This window comes from Nomia melanderi, chromosome 3 (genome assembly GCF_051020985.1).
Source record: "Nomia melanderi isolate GNS246 chromosome 3, iyNomMela1, whole genome shotgun sequence".
Lineage (NCBI taxonomy): Eukaryota > Metazoa > Arthropoda > Insecta > Hymenoptera > Halictidae > Nomia > Nomia melanderi.
Window position 1 is genome coordinate 2906634 of NC_135001.1, and position 22054 is coordinate 2928687.

Genomic DNA, 22054 nt, shown 5'->3' on the forward strand with positions numbered 1-22054 from the left:
AATGTTTACTTTTAACTAAATATTAGTGTACATATATACTCTGAAATATTGCTATAGATATTGTAAATTATATTTAGTCGCAAAAGTATATTCTTATATTCTTATGTTGATCAACTTATCTTATTTTGCAGGAGAATGATGACATACAAGATTCTGCGATACCGGTAGAACTCTGGATAAAAGAAAGTAAAATAGACGGACCTTTATCTCCTACAAGGATTGAAATTAATTCGGTGAATAGAATGTTAGTTGAAAAAGGTGTTGCCTTACCTATAAAAGGGTATGTAATATTCAACAAAGATCCTTAGAGCAATTATTTACTTTTGCTTATTTGTTTGAGAATTTAAGCTTATTTTAATGTTTCTTTACATATTTAGATATGCTAAAAAACGTGATAAAATCTTGGCGATTGAATTAAAATCACAATTGATGAAAAAATTAGAAAGATTGTCGAAAAGCGAATCAAACGTGAAGTGGTTTAAAATAAATGACGAAAACGATTCTCACTCTAGTACAAGCGATAAAACAGATGTTAAAACATTCTTACGATACTCGGATTCCGACAGTCAAGAGTACAGTTCGGAAGAAATACTTTACAATATACCATCGCTACCAAGTTTAAATGCATGGTTACCAGCAGAGGACATATTGAACGAGACATTTATTGCTCTACCTACAAATCTGGACCATAACGGTTACTTATATCTGCATTCTGTAGAGCAGAGTATGTAAATTTTATGATTTAATAGCAAGTGTAGAGTATACATGGCGTGCATCATTGCAATTACTGCTTATACAATTATATAAAGGAATTTTAAGGAAGTTATAACTTCAACACATTATATATACTCTTATATATACTATTTGCAGATGAAAAAATATTGCTTGATATAGAAACAAAATTGCAAAAATTCTACAAAAATTCTGAAATAGAAGCATGTGATACAGTATGGGCTGCAGGGAACATGTGCATTGCTCAGTATCACGCAAATAAAAAATGGTACCGAGGAAAAGTGTTGAAGATCTTGGAAAATGACATAGTTGAAGTAAACATTTGTTTATCAACTCAAATATATAATAACTTTTATGTAAACTTCCATGGTACTATAAAACTTTTATGTTACAGGTGGAATTTGTGGATTATGGTAATGTTGAGGTATGTTCTATTGGTACTTTAAAGAAAAAAGTGATTTTGGAGAATATTCCTATACAATGCAGCAAATGTTTAATTTATGGACTAAATCCGGTAAAACTTTTACTCATTCAATTTATTCTTCAACGTAGAATATCTTTTTAAAAATTTACTCGTGTAAATTTCTTACGTGTTTCAAATTTTCTTGATAGGGAGATGAACATGGAAAATGGATGGTAGAAGATTTGGACAAAATACATTGTCTCCTTATAGATAAAAAATGTGAAGTGTCTATCTTAGATAAAACCAATAACGTTTACATTGTGAGTATATAATAAAAAAATATTCTTTCAGAAGCAAGATTTGGATTTCTATAATTAAATAGAATAAGATTTCCATAGCTTATTGTAATTATTATTACATATTTTTATTTAATTCTATAAATTTATACATTTTTTCTAATCCACTTTTTTTTGTACATACATACTTTCAGATTTCTGTAACAATATTTCCAAACAAATACTGTCGAAACAAGAGTGACTTAATTACATTTCTCATCAACGATTGGGGTATGAATATTAAACCTGATAGTGAAATGAATATATCAGAAAAAGAATCATCCTTCACGGATACAGCAGACGTAATAATTGAAAATTCAGACTTACTATACTCAATTGACAGAATGGAAGAAATAAATGAAGTAACGCTAGAAACAGAAGAAAAGATAAAAGATAAACTAATCAGTGGATATTCTCCATTGATACAAGATAATGCACTGAATGAAAGTGGTAGCATTGCTACAACTGACGTTGAAAATTTGTCATGGTGTATTGTAAAAAGTAATATAGTTTCTTCTACGCCTAACGTTGTTTCGGAAGAAAATCTTTCAGTGGTTTATAAACTAGTCAATATCCCAAAAGATTTACAGTACATTGAAATAGAACTATGCTGTAACATTTCTGCTACTGAATTTTATGCTCGGTTGAAAGAAAATGCACACTCAGTAGTATGTATCAAAATTCTGTTGCTTGTTTCATTTCCTCTAGAACAGGTACAGTACATTTGATATTCTTTCCTTTTTAGGTTTTGAGTGCATACTATGCCCAATATAAACTTCTTATGGAAGATTTACAAGAAAATGCTCCCAAGCAACCAGTACTTACAGATATTACACTAAGTGAGTATTATTTGTTAACAATTCCATGAAACTAACCGCAATATTTATACAATTTTATTTAAATAAATATATAATTATTCAAAATGTAGTATGTACAATTTGTATATTTATAAGTTAAAGAAAATGTAACTTTATTTATAGACACACCTTGCTGTGCAAAATTTAATGATGATCTGTGGTACAGATGTTTAATAATAGAAAGTGATACTATTGAAGATACAAATGATATCGAAATTAAATTATTGTATGTTGATTATGGCAATGACGAATACAGAACAGTTAATGCTCAAAAGTAAGTTGTACTTATTGTATTTTAAATTTTGATTTGATAATTAATATTAATTTAAATAAAATAAAAGCCGTATATTATTAATTTTGCTCCTTTTATTTACATAAAAGTTGTGAGTTATATACTCTAAAAAAAGAATGGGCAGACGTTCCAGCTTTAGCAATGAAGTGCAGATTATGGAATGTAGACGTTGTTCCCTCCGCAGATGAAACTAAACTTCTAACCGAAATACATAAAATGTATAGTAAACCTGTTGTAGGTACAATTAAGGTAAATAAACATGCAGTATAATAACTATTGTCTTCATTATTACATATATTTAAGAAGGTTGAAATGTTAAATCTGGTTGTTTTAGGAAATTGATAAAGAATATACAAGTCTCGAGCTATATGAAGACACAAATCTTAAAAAACTTTTATATAGTTCACTCATCGAAGATGGCTTATTTAAGATTAAAACAAACAACGAACAAATCGCATTCTTTAAAAATATCAGCAAATAGTTTATTTTCGTAACGTTTATAACGATACATCAGTATGAAAATATTAGACTCCGATGTGCAATTATATGTATTTATGTTTATCATTGTTATATTACTAAATGTTCGTCATTGATTCAAAGAAATAATTATTTTAAAAAATTTATTATCTGCAGAAGCTTAAACTTATATATTATAATTTTACAATTTTTTTTAGAGAAATTTAAAAAATTTATAGAAAATGTAAAGATTAATATATTAACGTTGCGTACTTTTAGCAATTTGCTCTTTAAGTACCAAAATACTTTGTCTTTGTTCAGGTGGTAGCATAGCTATTTGTTCATCAGATAACTGCAGTACTTGCATTATCAAAGCAGCCTGTAATATAATTGTTCATTATTTTCATGTTCTTTCTTACATTATATAGATATGACTACGTAATATTTTTTACAATTTGTATAAATAAAAATTCAAATAATATATTATACGTATGTTTAATGTCTTAATATATACCTTCTCCTGATCTGATGCCCCACTGGGTATATTTCCTGTTGATGGCATTCCCGCCATGAGTCTTGAAGTTGCTGAAGTAGTGGCAGTCGTAAGTGAAGTAGCAGGAACAGCAGTATTTGTTGCAACAACATTTGAAGACTGAACAGTAGGTGCAGCAACGGGTCTTGGTACTACCGGTGGAGCGACTGGTACTGGTGCTGAAATATTAGAAATTAAATTGTAAAGTTTGTTGTCCAATTTTTTTAGTGTTTCTTTATAAAGTGAAGGGCACAATTTCTTATATACAAATATCCTCATATGTTAATTTAAAAACTTACGATTCGCTTTTGTAATTCTAGGATCAATTGGCATTCTTGGATCCCTAGGATCTCTTGGATCTCTACCAAATCTATCCGTTCTTGGATCACGGCAAAAACTGAAAAAAATATAAAATTTTACAGACATCTAAATTACAGAACTTTAAAATTATCTGAAGTAATCATGAAACCTCTCAACTCCTTCAACAGGAAGAGCGCTGTAAAATACAGTATACTTTTTAATTATAACGTTATCTACTGATTTTTTAACAAATGAAAATTGTACTTACTTATCTGCTATATTAAATGTAGCCAGTCCCCTAGGATCAGTATTAGCAGATACTGGTGGAGGTGCACTAACAGGTGTTGGTGGTACTTGTGGTCCTCTTAGATCTTGATCCATTCTAGCTAAACGTGGATCCATTTGTCGATCTAATGTACGTAAATCAACATCTTGTCCTATAAAGATGAAACAAATATGTCTAAACTAGGTACTAATCTTTTAAATAGTATTTTATACAATATTTGTTCTTATTTAAATATCTATTCTTACCAGCAAAGATTGGTGCTGGAGGATTTGTAACTGGTGCTGGTCGTGAAGGAGCCCATGGTTCTTCTATTCTTGGTACAATAGGGTGTACAGCTGGTTTATCAGTAGGTGTTAGTACACTTGGAATTGGATTTGCTTTATGTAACATATTAACTGCTGTGTGAGGATCCACTATTCTCATTACTACCTGTGCTTGTAATAAGGCATATGCCAACTGAGGATTCTGAAGTAGCATTTGACGTGCCTCATTTGGATTGTTTTGAACACAGAGTTTCATTTGTTTCATAAGTTCAAACATTTGTTCCGGTGGCAGAGATGCAACAGCTTTACTTATGGCTTCTGGAGCTTTGTCAGCCTGTACTGCTTCCCCATATGGATTTTCAGTATTTTGTCCTTGCAAAAGACTTTGCATTTCCATCCGACTTTTTTCTGTACAAGCATTATCAACACGTAATGTTCTTCCACCGATTTCATATCCATTCAAATTTCTCATAGCACTAAGTGCTGTTTCTTGGTCTTTATATTCGCAAAAGCCATATCCTTTAGGCTTACCCGTTTCTCGGTCAAAAACTAATCTGTATGAAGTGATTCATGATCATTTAAATCAAGTCCAAATTAAAGTTTAAATAGAAAAGAAATAAATACAAATAAAAATTAATGAAGATATCGTATTTTTAATACAAAAATGTTGTGTATTTATAAATGATTGTCTATAAATGATTGTATTAGACATGACAGTTAAAGAAAGAATAGTTTCAATGAAAAGTAATACAGAAATACAAAAGAGACTTACTTAAAGGAAAGAACAGGCCCAACCTCACTGAAAATATCTTTCAAATTTTCTTCCGTGGCTTCGTACGGGATATTCCCAACTATTAAAACAAATTAGATGCATTTGAAGGTTATAAATCATTATTTATTAATAAAAAATAATTTAATAACGATATTTCTTACCGAAAACACTTCGCATAGACTTATCCATGAGCGATTGATCAGAAATAGTTGAATTACTCATTTTTGCAATTTATTCGCTTTTGTTTATTCTTCGAAGCTTGAATACACCCACTATTCTTCCCGTCACAGGAAAATCAAACAAAGTCCAATTCACATTGGTTCCCACGGAATCAAAATATTCTATAACTTACTATCTCACTTTGCATATTCATAGATCTTAACGTAGTCACAGACGAGGTATAAAGTAGAAATAGTAAAAATTAAAAGCGTGTTCTTTTTTATTATTTGAAAAGTTTGAAAAATTATTTGACAATTTATAAATATAAAGTCTGCTCTTGCAAAAGATGCTACCAATACAAACACCTATTATCCGTAAAGTCTGTGTCTGATCATGGATGTTTATGGTGCTCATTAGTAGATGGCATTAAAATGTTTATTCAGCGCCAAGTTTCAAAAAATATAAATGTTAATAAAATATTCAACGGTATTCTTATGGAATAACAATAAAAGAGATTTTTGGAAATAATTTCACAAAACCGTACATGTATCTTCAATTAAGCAGAGTTTTCAGTTTTTCCATAATAATTAACTACACCATGTATTTACCTACATCATGCAAACTTCATGATCTTTAATGAATGATTTAATTCAACAGGAAACAATATTTCATCGCATTTAATACACTTATCTTACTCTTTAAGTTAACATACAGGTTCAAAAACTAAAATCTGATGATTTTTTGACAAGAAAAATGTAACTGAAAAATATAAACTAAAACAATCAGATTCAGTGTTTATTCATAATTCATATTTTTCCAATTTTACTGATTTCTTTTAATCAATTATTATCATTTAATCGCTAGATAGCTATATGCTATGTAATGATAAATGTAACGAATTGTACAGTACTAACAAAGATAACAAATATGTTAGATGAACAGCAGAAAAGCATTGCGAAAATAATTAAATTTTACTCTGCTCAAAAATAGAAGAGAATTAACGTATTAAATACTTAATTTTGTAAATACAATACTAACTATTTCACACATTGTCAGCCTCGCAGTTGCTATGCTAATGATTCACAGAAGAAATCAAAATAACAAAAGAGAGTAAAAAAATCCTATTTACATAAGTTCAGTTTTATGAAAATGAGACTCTTATCTAATGTTTCATTTTATCTACATCGTGTTGAGTTTATAGTGTTAACAAGATAACACGTACTCGAATGTTTATGTAATATGATATAAGGAGCACAGTTGATATTTTCAGGCTTAAATAGGCACATACGACGTTTCATGTATCATTCTTTATTAAACTGTCCGTTTGAATTAGATATAAGGACATTCATCAGAAATTATACCAAGTTTTTCTGATAGAACATGGCAACTTTAATTACAGACGTCGATGTAAAAGACGTAAGGTTCCCAACATCTCTGTTAGCAGATGGTAGCGATGCTATGGTAAGCAAACCATATTTAATAATCAATATTATTATGAATTATCAAATATTCTCCACAATACAAAGCCCAAATTTTCAACTATATAATTTAAAAACTTTAAATAAAATTGCAAATTAAATTGAAATAATGATTTGAATGAAAAGTTTTATTCTGATTGATATATGTTAATCTACAGCACACAGATCCCGACTATTCTTGCGCTTACGTTACGATAAAGACCAACAAAGGGATCGAGGGATATGGATTAACATTCACTCTGGGTAGAGGGACAGAAATCGGTACATTTAATAAATAATTTTTTCTTTACATGTGTTATTATTTCAATAATTAAGATTATTTCTAAATATATTCTCAGTTACTCAAGCATGCAAATCAATGTCCTACTTGGTAAAGGGACAGAATACTGTTGACATTTTCTCTAACTTTGGATCGTTTTGGAGGAAATTAACTAGCGAGACGCAATTAAGATGGGTAAATATCACTTACTTATAACTGATAAACGTATCACATAAGATATAACAAATTATTGTGAGATATAGTTGGGACCAGAAAAAGGCGTCACTCATCTTGCCACAGCAGCTATAATAAACGCGTTGTGGGACCTGTGGGCTCGATTAGAGAAGAGACCAGTCTGGAAACTCTTGGTGGACTTAACTCCTGAACAATTAGTTTCAACGATCGATTTCAGATACATGTAAGTAAACTACTATTAAATTGGAAAAAATTAATAATAACTATTTATATTTTATTGTATAGCACTGATGTCGTTACCAAAGAGGAAGCCATAGAAATGCTCAGAGCCAGCGAAGAGGGGAAAAAGGAGCGAGAGGAATTTTTAATAAAAAACGGTTATCCAGCGTACACCACGCAAGTGGGATGGCTCGGTTACAGCGACGAAAAAGTGAAGACTCTCTGCAAGAAGTTTCTGGATCTGAACTTCACATCCTTCAAAGCAAAAGTTGGTCAGAATTTGAAGGACGATATCAGAAGATGTCGCCTGATACGCGAAATGATTGGATATGAAAATAAATTGATGGTGGATGCAAATCAAGTTTGGGATGTCGATCAGTCGATAGAATGGATGAAAGAGCTAAAAGAGTTTAAGCCACTTTGGATCGAGGAACCAACATCGCCGGATGATATCTTGGGTCACGCGAAGATCGCCGAGGCGCTACGGCCATTCGGTATCGGCGTTGCTACCGGTGAAATGTGCGCCAACCGCGTTATGTTCAAACAACTTTTGCAAGCTAAAGCAATTAATTATTGTCAGATTGACTCGGCTAGAATTGGAGGAATTAATGAGATATTGTCCGTTTATTTCATGTCCAAAAAATTAGGAGGTAAGTTAGGAGGAGACACTATTGGGCACTGGAGGAGGCATTCTAATAATATTTTTATTCTAGTCCCTGTGTGTCCACATGCTGGAGGAATAGGACTCTGTGAAATGGTTCAACACCTTCAAATGTGGGACTTTGTTTCTCTCACTGGAACCACCAAAGAACGTGTGATAGAGTATGTTGATCAACAGCACGAACATTTTGAACAGCCTGTGAGGATTCAAAATGCTTGTTATATGCCACCCATGTCTCCAGGATATTCTACTAAACTGACAGATGACTGTTTAGAAAATTATGTCCATCCTGATGGAAAGCAGTGGAAGCATATGTATGAAAAGGGACTTTTCCAAAAAACATCATAGCCAATACCATGATGTACTGATTTATATTGATCCTACAATTGTTACATTGGTATCAATATATATTTTGCAAAAAAAGGAACAATAAATATAAAAATCTATTAAACCACAGCACACAGGAGAATTATTTATAAGAATATTAAGAATTATGTGTGGCTTACATGTACATCTATTGAAAGTTTTCTTTCCTCGAATAATAAATGTTCTAATTATTTAATCACTTTAAAGTGTCTTTTAAAGAGGTTCCATTGGCAACAATAAATTATGATATCAATTGTCCATTAACTACATGATTGCAGTTGTGATCTCACATAATCAGTCTACAAAGTAGAATAATTAATATTAATAAAATGGATTAGTATAAATTTAATATATTATATACGTACACTGACAAACCAATAGGAGTCAGCTTTGAACATGAACTTTCTGAGAAGACTCATATCTTCTATTGGAGAAATAACATGTAAATGCAGATGGTCCACTGTATTAAACGGTGGCCAATGGAATCCTGTACGAGTAGATGCAGAATCAAGTCCTTGTTTTTCTAATATCTTGTCCACGGTAGAGACCATTTTTTCATCTGAAATATGCATTAATTAATATAAAATATATCACAACCATACCTCAATAAATGAAAAAAAAAATTATAACCTTCTAAGACTTACAAAGTTCTGCATCATTGATTGTAAGCGCTTTTGCGTTACGTATATGCTTATTTGGTAGTATTAAATAATGGTGAGTCGAAGCTGGATTAATATCCTTGATGCATGTTACATCATCATCCTGTAAAACAATTGTTTTACGGTTTCTTACGTTATGACAGATGAGGTTAATTCCTTCATACCTCATAAATTTTTTCACTCGGTGCTTTATCTTCTATAATTTTACAAAAGATACAATTTTCCAAATGAGTCTCCATGGAGTTGATGTAGCAGTTATGTTGTCATCCGACGGGGATACTGACTTTGTCAACGTCGTTCACTCTGGACTTTGGAATTTTATTGAAACTTGATTACTCAAATAGTTGACAGGAATATATATACAGAGGGCGATTCAAAATGATTCGAACGATTTTTTTTATCGCGTAGTTTGTCAGTCAAGCGTTTTATTTTCTTAGTAAGCATTGAAATCTATACAACGCATGAAAGAAATTAATTCATTGGAAAAAACAAGCAATGAATGTTTGCAATTATTAAAATCAATGCGTATTAAACGCTAAATATTATATTTATCAATTGGTACTATCTACTAAAACGCAAGGTGTAAAGCATTAGTATCAAAGATTGAATGAAACTAAATAAACGATAATGAAATATTATTACAAGTAACATTATTTATTTCAAGTCAATAATAACCATTTAAATTAAATCTGGGAGATGTGGTAATTAAACAAGCCTGATTTTTAAATTGCATTACTTTTTAATTTAAAATATATAAACTGTACATATATTTATAGGTGGTATATGTATATATATTCTTTTTCATATATTTTTTTATATAGTAGTGAGCATGATAAATTAATAATACATTTAACATATTTTTACAGGTGGCAGTTGAGACAACAGAGAAATACTTTCTCTGTTTCCAAGAAACGATAAAAATCACTAAAGTCCTGCTTTATCTTTCTATTTTCTTGTTCACGTTTTTCAAACGGAGTTTCATTTTTTCTATATATTTAACATATCCTACTCAGTCCTTTCTAAAAAAAAAAAAAAAGAAGAAGAAAACAGAAATGCAACGTTGTGCGATCTATTCAAGGTATGCAACAAACAACGGAACGAAATTACGACACAAGAACGAACGCTCATTTTTCAAGTACCCTTTCTAAATTTACATTTCCGCATCATTGTTATATCTTTCCAAATCAGCTCGAGAATCAAGAAAAGCTTAGTATTGCTTCAATGGAATTTTAAGAAGAGCTTCGAACCCAAATTCCTCATCGTGATTCAACTTAAAAACGATTTCGGTGTTTCCAGTTTCACGAATCAATATAAGGTAGATACACGATTACCTTACATTTTTTTTCAGGGACGTTTATCGAGCGTCGTTTTCATCTTTACGTATTTTAATTTTGTAAATATACATGCGCGTATATGTGCGTACGTGTATCTGTGTATGTACCGATGTTTACAGTGTACGAGTGTGAACGTGTACGTCTATACTTCTTTTTCTCAATCTTACCTAAACGTTTCACGAATGTATAAATCCTTTATTTATATATCAAAAGCACCGTTCACGTTCCATCAAGGATACACGAATCTCGGTCGTGTCGAGATTAGAAGAACGAAGCTGCGTTTCAAAAACGAACGAATCAACGAAAACATGCGGAAGAAATGAAAGAACAGAGAACGTGTGTCGATGAATGCGCAACACGAATTAAGTTAACCGGTCCCGGTTGCTTTCCGTTATTTAAATTAGTGAAAACATATCCATTCGTAGAATATTTTATATCCTCGCTGATCGGCCCGCGGGCGACTTACACGCTAAAAGTAGGTTTACCGGGATTTTCCCCCGACTGTACAAGTGTTCTTTATAAATAATTCTTATAAATTAGAATTAGTCTACGGTTTTCAGTTTGACATTAAAAATCGTACAATTTACATAATATTCTCTTAACGGTAATCCACCATTAATACTGCGTGTCCCACTCCTGTTCCCATCGCCGCCCATCGTCTGCGGGTGTGACAAAATCCACCCCGTTACGTGTACTCGTAAAAGTCTTCAGCCAATCGTTCTGTGACAAGTTTGGTCGGTGGCCTTGCATGGTTTCACGTGTTTTTCGCTTCCTTTTCTTGTTCTCTCAAATGAATCCGATCGAACAGACGGCAGACGATTTCAATGATTAAGTTAACTTAACGCTCTAATAGAGGGGTAAGTTTCAGCTGCCTTGGTAAGGCATTTGATCCGGAACGGCGGACGAATGATTCTGATTCGGACTCTGATGGAAATGTGGACTGCTCCCGTCTTGCGATAGATCACCGACTGCTGGTTCTTCGTATTTCCCCCTCTTGAAACGACCGTACAACGACGAATAGGGTAGATTATAGTGAATGGCTGCCTGATTGATACTCATATGACCCAATCTAAAACACGGAAACGAAATGTGTTCTTCATTGGTCTACAAAATCTATGCGTATTTTGAATATTTCCATGGCCTGGTCATTGAACTTTGGCGCAACCAATCTATACGCAAATTCACATTACGTGGTCAACTATCGAGAATCCGAAGAAAATAGAAATTCTCTTCTTTCATAAATGATTTGAACAAATTGAAGAAACTGGGAAATAGTTTAGCGATCATAAATCATTCAGTTGTTTTGCTACTACGTCTTAATTCAGCTCTTAACGTCTTTTCATGTTAAAAAAAGATAACAGTGCTATGAAAGCATCTCAAACACTTTAGGTTATTCACAATCGATTCTCTCTCATTGCTTTTGTATCATTTTCATTCAAGCAGTTTCATTAATATCAAACATATGGAAAATTGGAGTATCGCGCAAGGAAACATTTTACCTGACAGCTTCGAGGGCTTCGGTCATAGCATCCTCGCTCCATGGCGTAGGATTACTCCTGCTCAATTCGATTCCTTCCCTCTTACATCTACCGTACAAGGTTCCTGTCGGTATACCGAATTCAGTGGATGCTCTCTGCACGGACGTCTGACCGGACCTGATAGCTTCCAAAGCTCGATCCAGGTCGGCGGGCGACCAAGTGGTAGGACTGGCGTTGAAAGGCGCAGCTAATCTAATACCTTCTCTCCTCGCGATTTTGTACAACGTGCTGGAAGGTATGCCGAACGCTTTCGAAGCCTTGTTCGCCGAGATCGTGCCAGTTCTTAGCGCTTCAAGGGCGTTGTTCAGACTCTCGTCGCTCCACGACTTTGTTGGTCCATCCTTTTTTGGCGTGTCTATGCCCAACCGATGCGCTCTTTGCCATAACGTCGTCGACGGTATGCCGAAGGTTGCTGAAACGATTGAAACAAGAGTTATTCAAATGTAACGTATGTATTATTCAGATGCATACGTATGTATTAGGTCATCGAGAAAGTTCGCGACGTTTCCTGCGTAATGCTTCTATTATTTTTTTTCCGAGAAACAAAATATCGTTTCTCTTGGCGAACATGCAATCTTTTTAGAAACATCTTACATGAAACTTTCGAAGAAAAAGTCAAAAACTGTGATGACCAGTTACATAGGTATCAGTTGTTGATCAATTACCGGAGGCTTTTGTCAGACTCATGTCGTGGTTCCTTAATGCTTCCAATGCGGCATCCATGTCTTCCTGAGTCCATGATTTCGAACCGTGATGATGGGAGCTCGACTGTCCGGAATGGCCCCTCGAATTGTTCTCGCCGGAATCCGAGTGAACCGAACTTCCAGAGGGCATTAAACCGAGCAGCTCCGGCGTGATCATCATCATGTTGTCGCTATCCGCTGCGTTCTTCGAACTGACGCTTGCCCGATCCGACATGTGACTATCGATGTCGATCGTGTCCGACGAGTCCATCGTGTGCAACGTTTCGAACTTTATCTTCACACTGTCACAATTCTGAATCTCTGCAAGCACAAACGATTGACGCTTTCAGTTCCATTTGGACCGCGAATGATCGAAGACGATCGTGGTTCCGTTCGTTCACTGACCACCTGAATTTCGCAAAAGAAGCAGCGACGAAGGCAAAGCTAGATGCGTGCACTAAATGAGGTTGCGTGGGCTGTTACGAACCGAGCAACGCAAATCTAATCGCGACTAGTTAAGCCTGATTAGACCAATTATTTTGATTCCCTCCCCATCTAACGAATGGCTGTGCTTTTACTTCCCCTAACGATTCACCACCGTCATGATTGAACGTGTAATACTACCCCTAGCAAACGGTACTTGGCCAGAAATTAATATTGCATCTTTCGAATTAGCTTTCCTATACGCTAAAACCGGACAATACGATGATCCTATTTATTATATACATATTTATATATATTACTTAAAATAAAGATATGTAATTGTCAACGAATAAAACGCATTCATAGTACATCTGCTCAGGGTAGCATTAAATGAGCGCTGATAATTGCAATTATCAATTAAGTTCGGAAAGATATTGCACCTGTAGAATGATGATCCGGATCTCTTAAGTGGGTGATGGTAGTGCCAACTAATGTGGCACTGGGTGGTGTGGGTTGGGTCTCTGGGGGCAGGTCGACTTCCCCAGGATCCGGATGGTGTCCATAGTGTCCGAGCCCTGTATGACAAAACATGTCACCTTTTAATTACAAGTGAAAAGAGTCTGTCCCGTTGTTTCTTGGGGTGGAGAATCGCCCCACACCTTGAAACCACCGCACACACTCGGTTAAGCAAGAAAAGAAATTCCTTTTATCATCCTCCAGCTATGTTATAAAATAAATTCAGATTCCATTCGGAATAAAAGATTTTCACGAGTACATAAATATTCAAACATAAGAGAGACCTGTTTTAGTTTCTAATTTTCAATTTATACGGCTCATAAATATAATGAAAACATAGATAGAAATCTGTTTAACACATCGGCTGATGATTCTTTAGCCTGTATATCAACTACGCGAGGGTTCAGGTGTGGGGCGTAAGTCCCAACACACCTACTTACCGTTGTTATTGTTGTTTGTACCGTTACCGCTGTTGTTATTATTATTGTTGTTGTTGTTATTGTTATTGTTGTTATTATTGGTCCGCTGGCACGTTTCCAAAACTACTGTTGCTGTTGTGCCCTCCGTGCAATCTTCATCTTCGGCCTGCCAGTCTCTGTGATTCTGCGGAATATCCGGTACGAATTTAGCGACGACCGTGACGAGATGGTAGTTCGTTGGACGGCTGTCACGTTCTCATGCTCTTCCCTTTGCATCCCGTTCCCACCCCCGCCCGCCCACCCCCCGCGGTCCCGCTTTTTTTCTCTCCCTCGTAAACAGCCGTCACAACCGTACACTGTAATAAAACTTACCTCTTTGTTCTCTGGATTGTAATTCTCGTTCGATTCCTCCTCTTTATACCTGTCGTAGTGCCTCGAGTCCGTCGCACGAGGCTCGAACGTGGTTCTTGCTCGTTTGTACCGTGGATGGTGTCTCTTTAGCTTGCTGAAGTTTATCCTGGGTGTGCCAGGTTCACGTGGCGGCGAGCTCAAGCTTACCGATGGCGGACCGTCCCTGCTCTCCGGCACCTCGCAGAGACCCTTGATTTTCAGCTGATCGGCCGTTTTCAACAATGACTGTAACAAAATCATCGATGCTCCATAAACTTCCCTTCTTCGACAACATACACTCCTCCAAAGAAAACTTTATGGGTGATTATTCGATATGGTGTATCCTGTTCCGTAATGTTCGCATACGATCGTTCACCACTAATTAAGGAAATGGTAAGTGGGATACTCATTCGAATACTTTATCCATTACAGAACTGATAACTTCAGGGGACCTAAAACGCGGTACAAAAGTTCTACCAACGTTCAATGCGCAGTGTCGAGTCGTATGTTTCATACTAGGATGAATTTATATAAGCATTTTCGATAAATCTGAATGAGGGACATTGACATAAAAGTGGATGACACTTATATAGAAAATTCTGCGTGACATGTGGCATGTTGATAGAACGTTCCTTACTACGGAAACCCAGGTTTATGATCCCCAACCGGGTCCGCTATGAAACACATAACGAGGATGGTCTACATTTCTGTTCTCGGAATCCAGGTTCGGCGGATGCCCGTCTCTTTATGCGCGACTACCTTGTCGCGTAACGGGGAGCAGCGTCCGGGCTTGTATCGAGGGAGAGCGTGTAACGAGAGAGACAAAGAGGAAACGTCGCATCAAAATATTTCCGGAAATTGCTACGATTCAATGGCGCGAAGCGCGAACGGACGGGCCAGCGCTTGTGCAAGGCCAAATATGGGATAACCCATTTCGGTAAACCGCTTTCTGAGAGGAATAAAGAAGAAGAAGGGACCGGGAGAAGAGCCGGTCGGTGGCCAGAGGCCGGGCAGATTTGCATATTCCCGGTAAAACCTCATCCTTGCGCTCCGTTCCCGGCATGGATACAGTTTCATCTCGCAGGCGGCCGTCTGGCCGTGGCGGCTCGGTCTAAAATCAGTTTCCACGATCCAGTTTCGGCCGTACAGCGATTCATCGCCGGTAAGTGCGTCGACCCGCGTCGGAGCCGCACGGCGATGTCGTCCGCCCTGCGTTTACCGACATTCATCCCGGCCCTATCCCCACCCACACCCTCTTTCGGTGATCTTAACCTTGAAACCGGTGCACGAGGGAAACACACACCGGCCGTTAAGAAGAAGAAGACGAAGAAGCGGAGGAAAAGGAGCGCGGGAGGAAAACCAAAGAACGCGGCGAAGAGAAGAAAGAGGAAGACCGGAAGGAGAACGGCGCTCGGGACGGGGATTGAAGTCGACGTCTTGAAAAAAGACGTCGACTTCCGCGTGACGCGGAACGCGAGAAGAAATTTTCGGGACGCGCGACCACGTGGCGACAAAGGATCCTTCCTGCTTCCGGAAACAGTTTTGACGTACGAACGCACCCCGGCGAGGAAGACGCGAGCCAGTCACCGAAGTAACGCAAACAATCTTCGGCAAGAAAACAACGGAAACAGAAGCAGGGAGCGGCGGGGGAGAAAGAGAGACAGAAAAAAGGAGGGAAATAGAAAACAGAGGGAGGAGAGAGAGTGGATGGACGGAGTCGGTGAAAAAAATAGAAACGATAGAAAAAGGAATGGAAAAGAGAAATGAGGGACGGGGCGCGAGGAGGGAAGCGGATGGAAGAGGAAAGGGTGGGGGAGGCGAATGAACGAGAGCGAGGTCCGCGTTGAAGTTGAGGCTCTCTGTTCTTTAATCAAGGCAGGGGTGGTGCGATTAGGCGGGGTCGGCAAGGGGACAGGCGGTATGAGAGCGGCGGTGGTGGCGGCGGCTGTGGCGGTGGTGGCGGCGGCAACGACGCGGCTTGAAGGGAGGGGGTGAGGTAGCAGAGGAAGAGTTAGGCGATGGAAGCAGAGGTTCAGGTGGGGGTTTAGGCAGCCTGCGTCGGGGGTGTCGGTGGCGGCTGGAAAGCGGAGCGTGGGTGGAAAACTGGGTGGTTAGTGGGTAGGACTAGGTTCACAGCGGCATGGTTGGAGAAGAAGAGAGTCCGGACGACAGAAACAGAGAGGGAAAGAGAGGCAGAGAGAGAGGGTAGGCAAAAGGAAGAGAGAGAGAATCTGACTGAGCTAGCGATTGAGTGAGCAGCCTAGGGACAGACGAGGAGAACTCGAACGAAAGAGGAAGGGAGAGAGAGAGAGAGAGAGAGAGAGAGAGAGAGAGAGAGAGAGAGAGAGAGAGAGAAAGAAAGAGAGAAAGAGAGAGAGGGAGAGAGAGAGAGAGAGAGGCAGAGGCAAAAACGCCCGCAGGAAGAATGGGGAGGCCTCCGACGCGGCTGTCGCGGCCCCAGGGCCGTATCGACCACCCCCAACCCCTGATTCTCTCTACGGCACTCGCGACGGCACCGACACCGATGACTTCCAACCGTTTCCACGCACACGTCCCGGCCTCTCTCTGTTGCTCTCCGCTCATCTCTCTCGCCGACATCCACCCTCTCCGACTCTCTATCCTTCACACGCCTCCTCTCACCCCCGAGCCGCTTGCGAACGGATACGTATAACCGCGTCGAAATGTCCGCGAATCTTCGGGGCTCGACAATCCGTGAGTTTCGTAGTATTGGTCGCTGGCAGGGTGATCGAACTTCCCTGTCGGACGTGCATGCTACGGCGACAGCGGCAGCAGCAGCGGCGGCGATGGCGCGACGAACCCGGGGCTCGAGTAATTAGGACTCTCGACGATACTTCGCTACCGCGATTCCTTTCTGTACGTGCTTTTTTTTATCTCTTCTCTTTTTACCGCCCGACGGTTTTTTTTTATGTTGCAGATTTTGCAAACCGCGATTGCGACGAGCTCGAGGAGTCGGTCGCGGGGGCGGTCTCCGGGCGAAAAGTTTTTCCGCAGTGGCGACCGTCTGCCTCGTAACTTCCTCACGACCGCGATTGGTCAATTTTGATGAGTGCTCGTGACGCGTCGCGTAATCAATGTTTAACAAACGCATTTGGCGAATCCGATCTACGCAAACGTAGACAGACACTTGTTGTCTCGAATAAACGGGAAACGATGAAAGATATGATACTTTTTCCGGGGTAACAACTCGTCATGGTTCAATTAAACGAAACATCGTCGGGCGGAAAGGATGCGCCAAGACGGGCAGTGGTTTAAAGACGTCGTCGACGACAACGATGACGACGGGACTTGGAGAACCACGGACGCTAGGCAATGGGTTGGTAGGGTAGTGCGGGAGCCGGGTGCAGGGGTTAGAGGGAGCGGGTGGGTAGTTGGTTGGTTCGGCGGTGGATGCATAGGGGTGGTGCCATCGGTTCGGAGGCAAGAGGGAAAGCCACCGGCAGAATCCAACCTCACCAATCAATACTTAGGGTTCAAGGGCATCGCCCGACCAATTATCCCAGACTAATTGACGCGAGACGAGAGACAGAAAGAGAGGGAGAAAAAATTTCTACCCCTGTTAGTTACTTCCGATCTGTGCCTTCGCAACGGGCGAATGGGCACGGCGTAACTTGTGAACGTTCCCGGAAAGTCGGTGGGTGACCGATGGAAGACCACGAGAAAAACCACGGTCAGCCCGATGACGGGAAACCGTTAGAAACCGTGTCCCGGTGGCGGCGAGCGATAGGAATCGTCATCGATTTAGATTTCACTCGAAAAGCGTTCGGCTCGGGAAACCGTCGAGGAAAAGTTGCAAGAATTCCACCCGTGGGAATCAAACACAGGGGCGACGGAGTCGGAGCCGCGTGTCCTGGAAGGCGGGAAAAAGCATAAAAGAGCGAACACGAGGGTGGTGAGGGGAGGGAGGTCGCACGAGCGGGCGGAGGGCGGTGAATCGCTGAAAGATCTTCGCGTCGAGGCGGAACGCGACGTGGGGTGGAGTTCTTTCGCAGGAAGAAATAAGGGGGCGATAGAACGAGAAGTCCAACAGGTGTAAATCCGCAAAAAGATCGACCGCGGAATCGTTTCCACTCGGAACAGGAAGGACGCGATAGGGTGGCTGGGGGTTAGTTGGTTGGTCTCCGTAAGACCGTTCCAGGAGACAGGTATAAAGGTACATTATACAGACATACCGGTAGGAAGAGACCCGGTGTGCCACAGGAACAAGAGAGCAAGAGGGAGGAAGAATGGATTGAACCGAAAGAGAGGGGGGGGGGGGGGAGAGAGAGACAGATCGTGAAAGAGAAAGAGAAGGAAGGAGGGAGAGGTGTGGATGTGAAAGAGAGAAACGATGAGGAAAGCGGAGAGGAGAACGCACAGGGGAATCCCCGAAGATGGTCGTAGGGTCTCCACTATTACGAATACGGCGCCATAACGGAATTGATAATGTAACGGGCGTCACGAGCATAACCTTCCTCTCTTCTTCTCCACGCTACATAACCTCCTTTCTGAATGGAAGCGCGACCACCACGTGCTTCTCGAGCAAATGCAGAATACGTCGGATGCTGAGAGTTGCCAATATTTTCGTTGCTTCTTCCATCAAAATGGCACAACCTCGCGTAACGTACGCCTCTACGGGGCATTTTCGCGTCGCGTGAGTTTCATTTCGCGAGCGTATCCCAGCCCTTCTCGCATTTAAATCTGCGATAAACAATGTCCGTCACTGTTGAGGTATGAACAGAAAAAATTTGATCGTTAGCTTTAGATAACACGGTTACGAGCGTTCGCATATAATTTAACGCCATAAGGCCGCAGTCCCGTTGCCCGTCGAACGTGTTTCCGATCGCGATCGTTGAAAGGCTGGCCCGATTATCTAACGGCATGGTCTCTAAACCGGTGAGATAAGACGTGCGTGATGGCAATGTTTACGAATGTGAAACGGAGAAGCCTGATAATGCGGACGGCGCAGTTTCGCAGGCGTTCCAAAGGATTCTCGTGCACGACGGGCCGAACCCCCGCAAGCATTCCGCCTGTCTCGTGGACAAACGACTTCCGATTTGGACATGCTGGCCGATCGCGAAACGTATGGGCATCGCTATTCCTCATCCGCTGCGTCGGTGTGACGTTAAACGCGACTCACAAATACGTACTCGCCCAACTAAACAGAATCCTCGACGGTAGCACTAATTCGACTCAGAAAAAACTTCGCGGGAAACGGACAAACGAGAAAAGAAGAACAAACGTATCCAACCGGTCACGGGTCGATGCAGCCGACGTTTACACGGGTTCCATGATTTATTCAACGTGTTCGACGCACTGTGCACGCGTCCGATCGACGCCTCGCGTGTATCGCGAACCCGCGCCCGTTTGATTCGGTTCGATTCGTTCGGCTCCGCGGTAGCCGGAATCTATTCGAGCATGTCGCGTACTTTGTAAACACTTCGCGAACGTGCCCGGGCAACGCGTATCGTCGTGGGCCGCGTGCCGGGCGATTTGGTGTTCCATTCATGAGAAAAAAACACTTTTGCACACGATCGCGACGCGTCGCCGAATATCGCAGCCGGCTAGCCAACAACGGGACTCCGTTCGGCGGCGATGTGATCGAGGAAGGAGAGACCGCGAAAGCGGGATTATCCGACGCGAAACGGTTCCCAGCGCACACGAAAATATCTTGGAAATACGACGACGACGGCGGCGGCGGCGACGGCGGCGGCGGTGACGGCGGCGGCGGTGGAGGCTATCACGTGCACGAGAGACACGGTCGTCGGACGTTTGGTTCGGCGGGTGGCACATCCAGAGCCGTCTATCCATGCGAAACTTTTGCCTCTGTCGTTCGTTGATTCCCTCTCGCTATCTCTTTCTTTCTCTCTTTCTCTTTCTCTCTCTCCCTCTCTCTCTCTCTCTCTCTCTCTCTGCTGCTCGATCACTAGGTTCTTTCTCTTCGTCCACCTCTCTTTCTTTCTTTCTTTCTCTCTCTCTCCCCTGCCGGCAGTCGGTTGAAAGAAGTCCATCGGAGCAATGGCCAGTGCAATAACGCGACGCGACTCGTAAGCAAGACAGACAACGCACTAGTTCTCGGTCCCGTCTGTGGCGCGAACAAAGTTTCGTTATCGTTTATCACTCACCTGGCTGCGGTGGTCCGTGGGCGAGCGGTCCCTCGTCGAGAGAGCGGAGAAGACGTACGGGGAAAAAAGGGAAACGTGCCGAGAAGCAACGGAAAAGGAGGAGAAAGGGAAACAACGCGAAGATACGGTCGCGGGGGCAGAAGCGGACAGGAAGGAAGACAAGCTGGAGGAAGAGAGTGAAGAGGGCGTAGAGGGTGAAACGAAAAGGCGGGCGAAGGATACGTGGCGGCGAAAAAACGTGGAAGAGACGCAGGAAGAAGGAGAGGAACAGGAGGAGGATAAGGAAAAGGAAGAGAAAGAAAAGGGACAGGAAGAACAAGAAGCAACAGAAGGAGAAGAGGAAGAACAAGAAGCAACAGAAGGAGAAGAGGAAGAACAAGAAGCAACAGAAGGAGAAGAGGAAGAACAAGAAGCAACAGAAGGAGAAGAGGAAGAACAGGAAGAAGAGGAAGAAGAAGAAGAAGAAGAAAAAGAAGAAGAGAGGAAGGAAGTAGAAGAGGAGGAGGAGGACGAGGAGGAGGAAGAGGAGGTGGTGGTGAAGGAAGAGAAAGAAGAAGGAGGAGGAGGAGAAGAAGAAGAGGCACAGAAGTCACGACGAGAAAACGAGCTGGTGTCGGCGGCGTTAGTAGAGTCGACGTCGTGAAAAAGCCAGACGAAACCGTGTACGAGGAGGTTACGACCACGTAGAACGAGAGGATAATTCCTGGCAGGGCCCGATCTCCTACGCGGCGAAGCCCAACGAAAGTGAAATGGCATTCGGCGCTCCGTGCTGAGGGCGCACGGCATTCGGAGGAGCGAGGAGATGAAGAGGACGCGGCGGAGAGCAGGAGGAGGCAGTGCCAGAGCCAGAGCCAGAGCCAGAGGAGGAAGAGGAGGAGGAGGAGGAAGAGGAGGAGGAGGAGGAGGAGGAGGTGGAGGAGGAGGAGGAGGATGAGGAGGAGGAGGTGGAGGACGACGAGGAGGTGGAGGAGGTGGTGGTAGCGGAGGAGGAGAAAGAGGTGGAGGCGGAGGACGTCGCGAAATTCGCCGACGCGACGAACAAGGACGGACTCAGCCAGTGCTCGAGCGGGTACGACGAGGAACAGACTCGCGGGGGATGCGTGCTCGATGGTGGACAGAGAACGATTGAGCGTTCGCATGGAGCGAGCGAGCGAGCCAGCGCACCTGACCAGTCCCTGACAGCGGGGCAAGGGGTTGAAAACCGGCGGGTGGCAGGACGGTCGGTCGGCCGTCGGTGGGAAGCGGCATGGTTGGCGGCTCGAGGGGCGGCCGGGCGGCCGAGGGACCGACGGGCGGCGCGGCGGAGGCGCGGCAGGGGACGAGAGAGTCCATTCGGTGGAGGGGTGACGGAGAACGCGATGCACAGAGCGGTGCGGCGTGGCGCGGTGTGGCGTGCCGACATGGG

At 41.3% G+C, this 22054-nt stretch overlaps 5 protein-coding genes across 32 annotated transcripts in view; 2 read left to right on the top strand and 3 right to left on the bottom strand.

Moving 5' to 3' along the window:
- Positions 1–3105, top strand: part of qin (tudor domain-containing protein qin) — a 316867-nt gene extending 313762 nt beyond the window's left edge. For 15 of the 16 annotated variants that reach the window (XM_076365496.1, XM_076365499.1, XM_076365497.1 and 12 more), the window contains 10 exons: positions 132–280; positions 378–724; positions 871–1046; positions 1127–1246; positions 1345–1455; positions 1626–2138; positions 2216–2309; positions 2451–2601; positions 2709–2868; positions 2954–3105. In XM_076365496.1, coding sequence (XP_076221611.1) covers positions 132–280; positions 378–724; positions 871–1046; positions 1127–1246; positions 1345–1455; positions 1626–2138; positions 2216–2309; positions 2451–2601; positions 2709–2868; positions 2954–3100 — 1968 coding nt within the window. In that variant the 3' untranslated portion in view covers positions 3101–3105. Of the gene's footprint in view, positions 1–131; positions 281–377; positions 725–870; positions 1047–1126; positions 1247–1344; positions 1456–1625; positions 2139–2215; positions 2310–2450; positions 2602–2708; positions 2869–2953 lie in introns of those variants that run through there. The other variant, XM_076365501.1, reaches the window with a different exon arrangement.
- Positions 2668–6054, bottom strand: CstF64 (cleavage stimulation factor subunit 2 CstF64). 3 transcript variants are annotated; one of them, XM_031984205.2, is made up of 9 exons: positions 5390–6054; positions 5229–5307; positions 4439–5010; positions 4176–4344; positions 4077–4103; positions 3907–4004; positions 3590–3786; positions 3349–3454; positions 2668–2817 (listed from the first exon to the last, which is right to left on the bottom strand). In XM_031984205.2, the coding sequence occupies exons 1-9, from the start codon at positions 5448–5450 to the stop codon at positions 2810–2812; spliced, it is 1317 nt and encodes a 438-aa protein (XP_031840065.1). In that variant the 5' UTR covers positions 5451–6054; the 3' UTR covers positions 2668–2809. The 3 variants fall into 3 exon arrangements, with proteins under 3 accessions (XP_031840065.1, XP_031840064.1, XP_031840066.1); XM_031984204.2 differs by lacking the exon at positions 2668–2817 and having other exon boundaries at positions 3077–3454; positions 5390–6053; XM_031984206.2 differs by lacking the exons at positions 2668–2817; positions 4077–4103 and having other exon boundaries at positions 3077–3454; positions 5390–6048.
- A 514-nt stretch (positions 6055–6568) lies between these two features.
- Positions 6569–8547, top strand: LOC116430297 (mitochondrial enolase superfamily member 1). Of its 2 annotated transcripts, XM_031984220.2 has the most exons (6): positions 6571–6848; positions 7024–7126; positions 7204–7319; positions 7388–7542; positions 7605–8188; positions 8252–8547. In XM_031984220.2, the coding sequence occupies exons 1-6, from the start codon at positions 6768–6770 to the stop codon at positions 8545–8547; spliced, it is 1335 nt and encodes a 444-aa protein (XP_031840080.2). In that variant the 5' UTR covers positions 6571–6767. The 2 variants fall into 2 exon arrangements, with proteins under 2 accessions (XP_076222225.1, XP_031840080.2); XM_076366110.1 differs by having other exon boundaries at positions 6569–6848; positions 7605–8547.
- On the bottom strand, positions 8438–9586 carry LOC116430298 (adenosine 5'-monophosphoramidase HINT3). Its single transcript, XM_076366113.1, has 5 exons — positions 9389–9586; positions 9210–9327; positions 8931–9124; positions 8706–8864; positions 8438–8579 (listed from the first exon to the last, which is right to left on the bottom strand). The coding sequence occupies exons 1-4, from the start codon at positions 9461–9463 to the stop codon at positions 8826–8828; spliced, it is 426 nt and encodes a 141-aa protein (XP_076222228.1). The 5' UTR covers positions 9464–9586; the 3' UTR covers positions 8438–8579; positions 8706–8825.
- Positions 9587–10154: 568 nt separating this feature from the next.
- The window catches only part of Psq (pipsqueak), a 32030-nt gene continuing 20130 nt past the window's right edge, over positions 10155–22054 (bottom strand). For 8 of the 10 annotated variants that reach the window (XM_076366065.1, XM_076366064.1, XM_076366063.1 and 5 more), the window contains 6 exons: positions 14510–14773; positions 14159–14321; positions 13643–13798; positions 12762–13100; positions 12058–12508; positions 10155–11627 (listed from right to left, as the gene is read on the bottom strand). In XM_076366065.1, the coding sequence (XP_076222180.1) occupies positions 11423–11627; positions 12058–12508; positions 12762–13100; positions 13643–13798; positions 14159–14321; positions 14510–14773 (1578 nt within the window). In that variant the 3' untranslated portion in view covers positions 10155–11422. Of the gene's footprint in view, positions 11628–12057; positions 12509–12761; positions 13101–13642; positions 13799–14158; positions 14322–14509; positions 14774–20649; positions 21537–22054 lie in introns of those variants that run through there. The other 2 variants (XM_076366062.1, XM_076366061.1) reach the window with 2 other exon arrangements.

Coding starts and splice junctions, on each gene's coding strand:
- CstF64 (XM_031984204.2), bottom strand. CDS start 5,450: ATGAGTAATTCAACTATTTCTGATCAATCGCTCATGGATAAGTCTATG. Junction 4,104..4,175: donor ACATTTAATATAGCAGATAA/GTAAGTACAATT, acceptor TGTATTTTACAG/CGCTCTTCCTGTTGAAGGAG. Junction 4,005..4,076: donor CCTGTTGAAGGAGTTGAGAG/GTTTCATGATTA, acceptor TATTTTTTTCAG/TTTTTGCCGTGATCCAAGAA.
- LOC116430298 (XM_076366113.1), bottom strand. CDS start 9,463: ATGGAGACTCATTTGGAAAATTGTATCTTTTGTAAAATTATAGAAGAT. Junction 9,125..9,209: donor AATCAATGATGCAGAACTTT/GTAAGTCTTAGA, acceptor TGCATATTTCAG/ATGAAAAAATGGTCTCTACC. Junction 8,865..8,930: donor ACTCCTATTGGTTTGTCAGT/GTACGTATATAA, acceptor TCTACTTTGTAG/ACTGATTATGTGAGATCACA.
- LOC116430297 (XM_076366110.1), top strand. CDS start 6,768: ATGGCAACTTTAATTACAGACGTCGATGTAAAAGACGTAAGGTTCCCA. Junction 6,849..7,023: donor CAGATGGTAGCGATGCTATG/GTAAGCAAACCA, acceptor GTTAATCTACAG/CACACAGATCCCGACTATTC. Junction 7,543..7,604: donor ACGATCGATTTCAGATACAT/GTAAGTAAACTA, acceptor TTTATTGTATAG/CACTGATGTCGTTACCAAAG.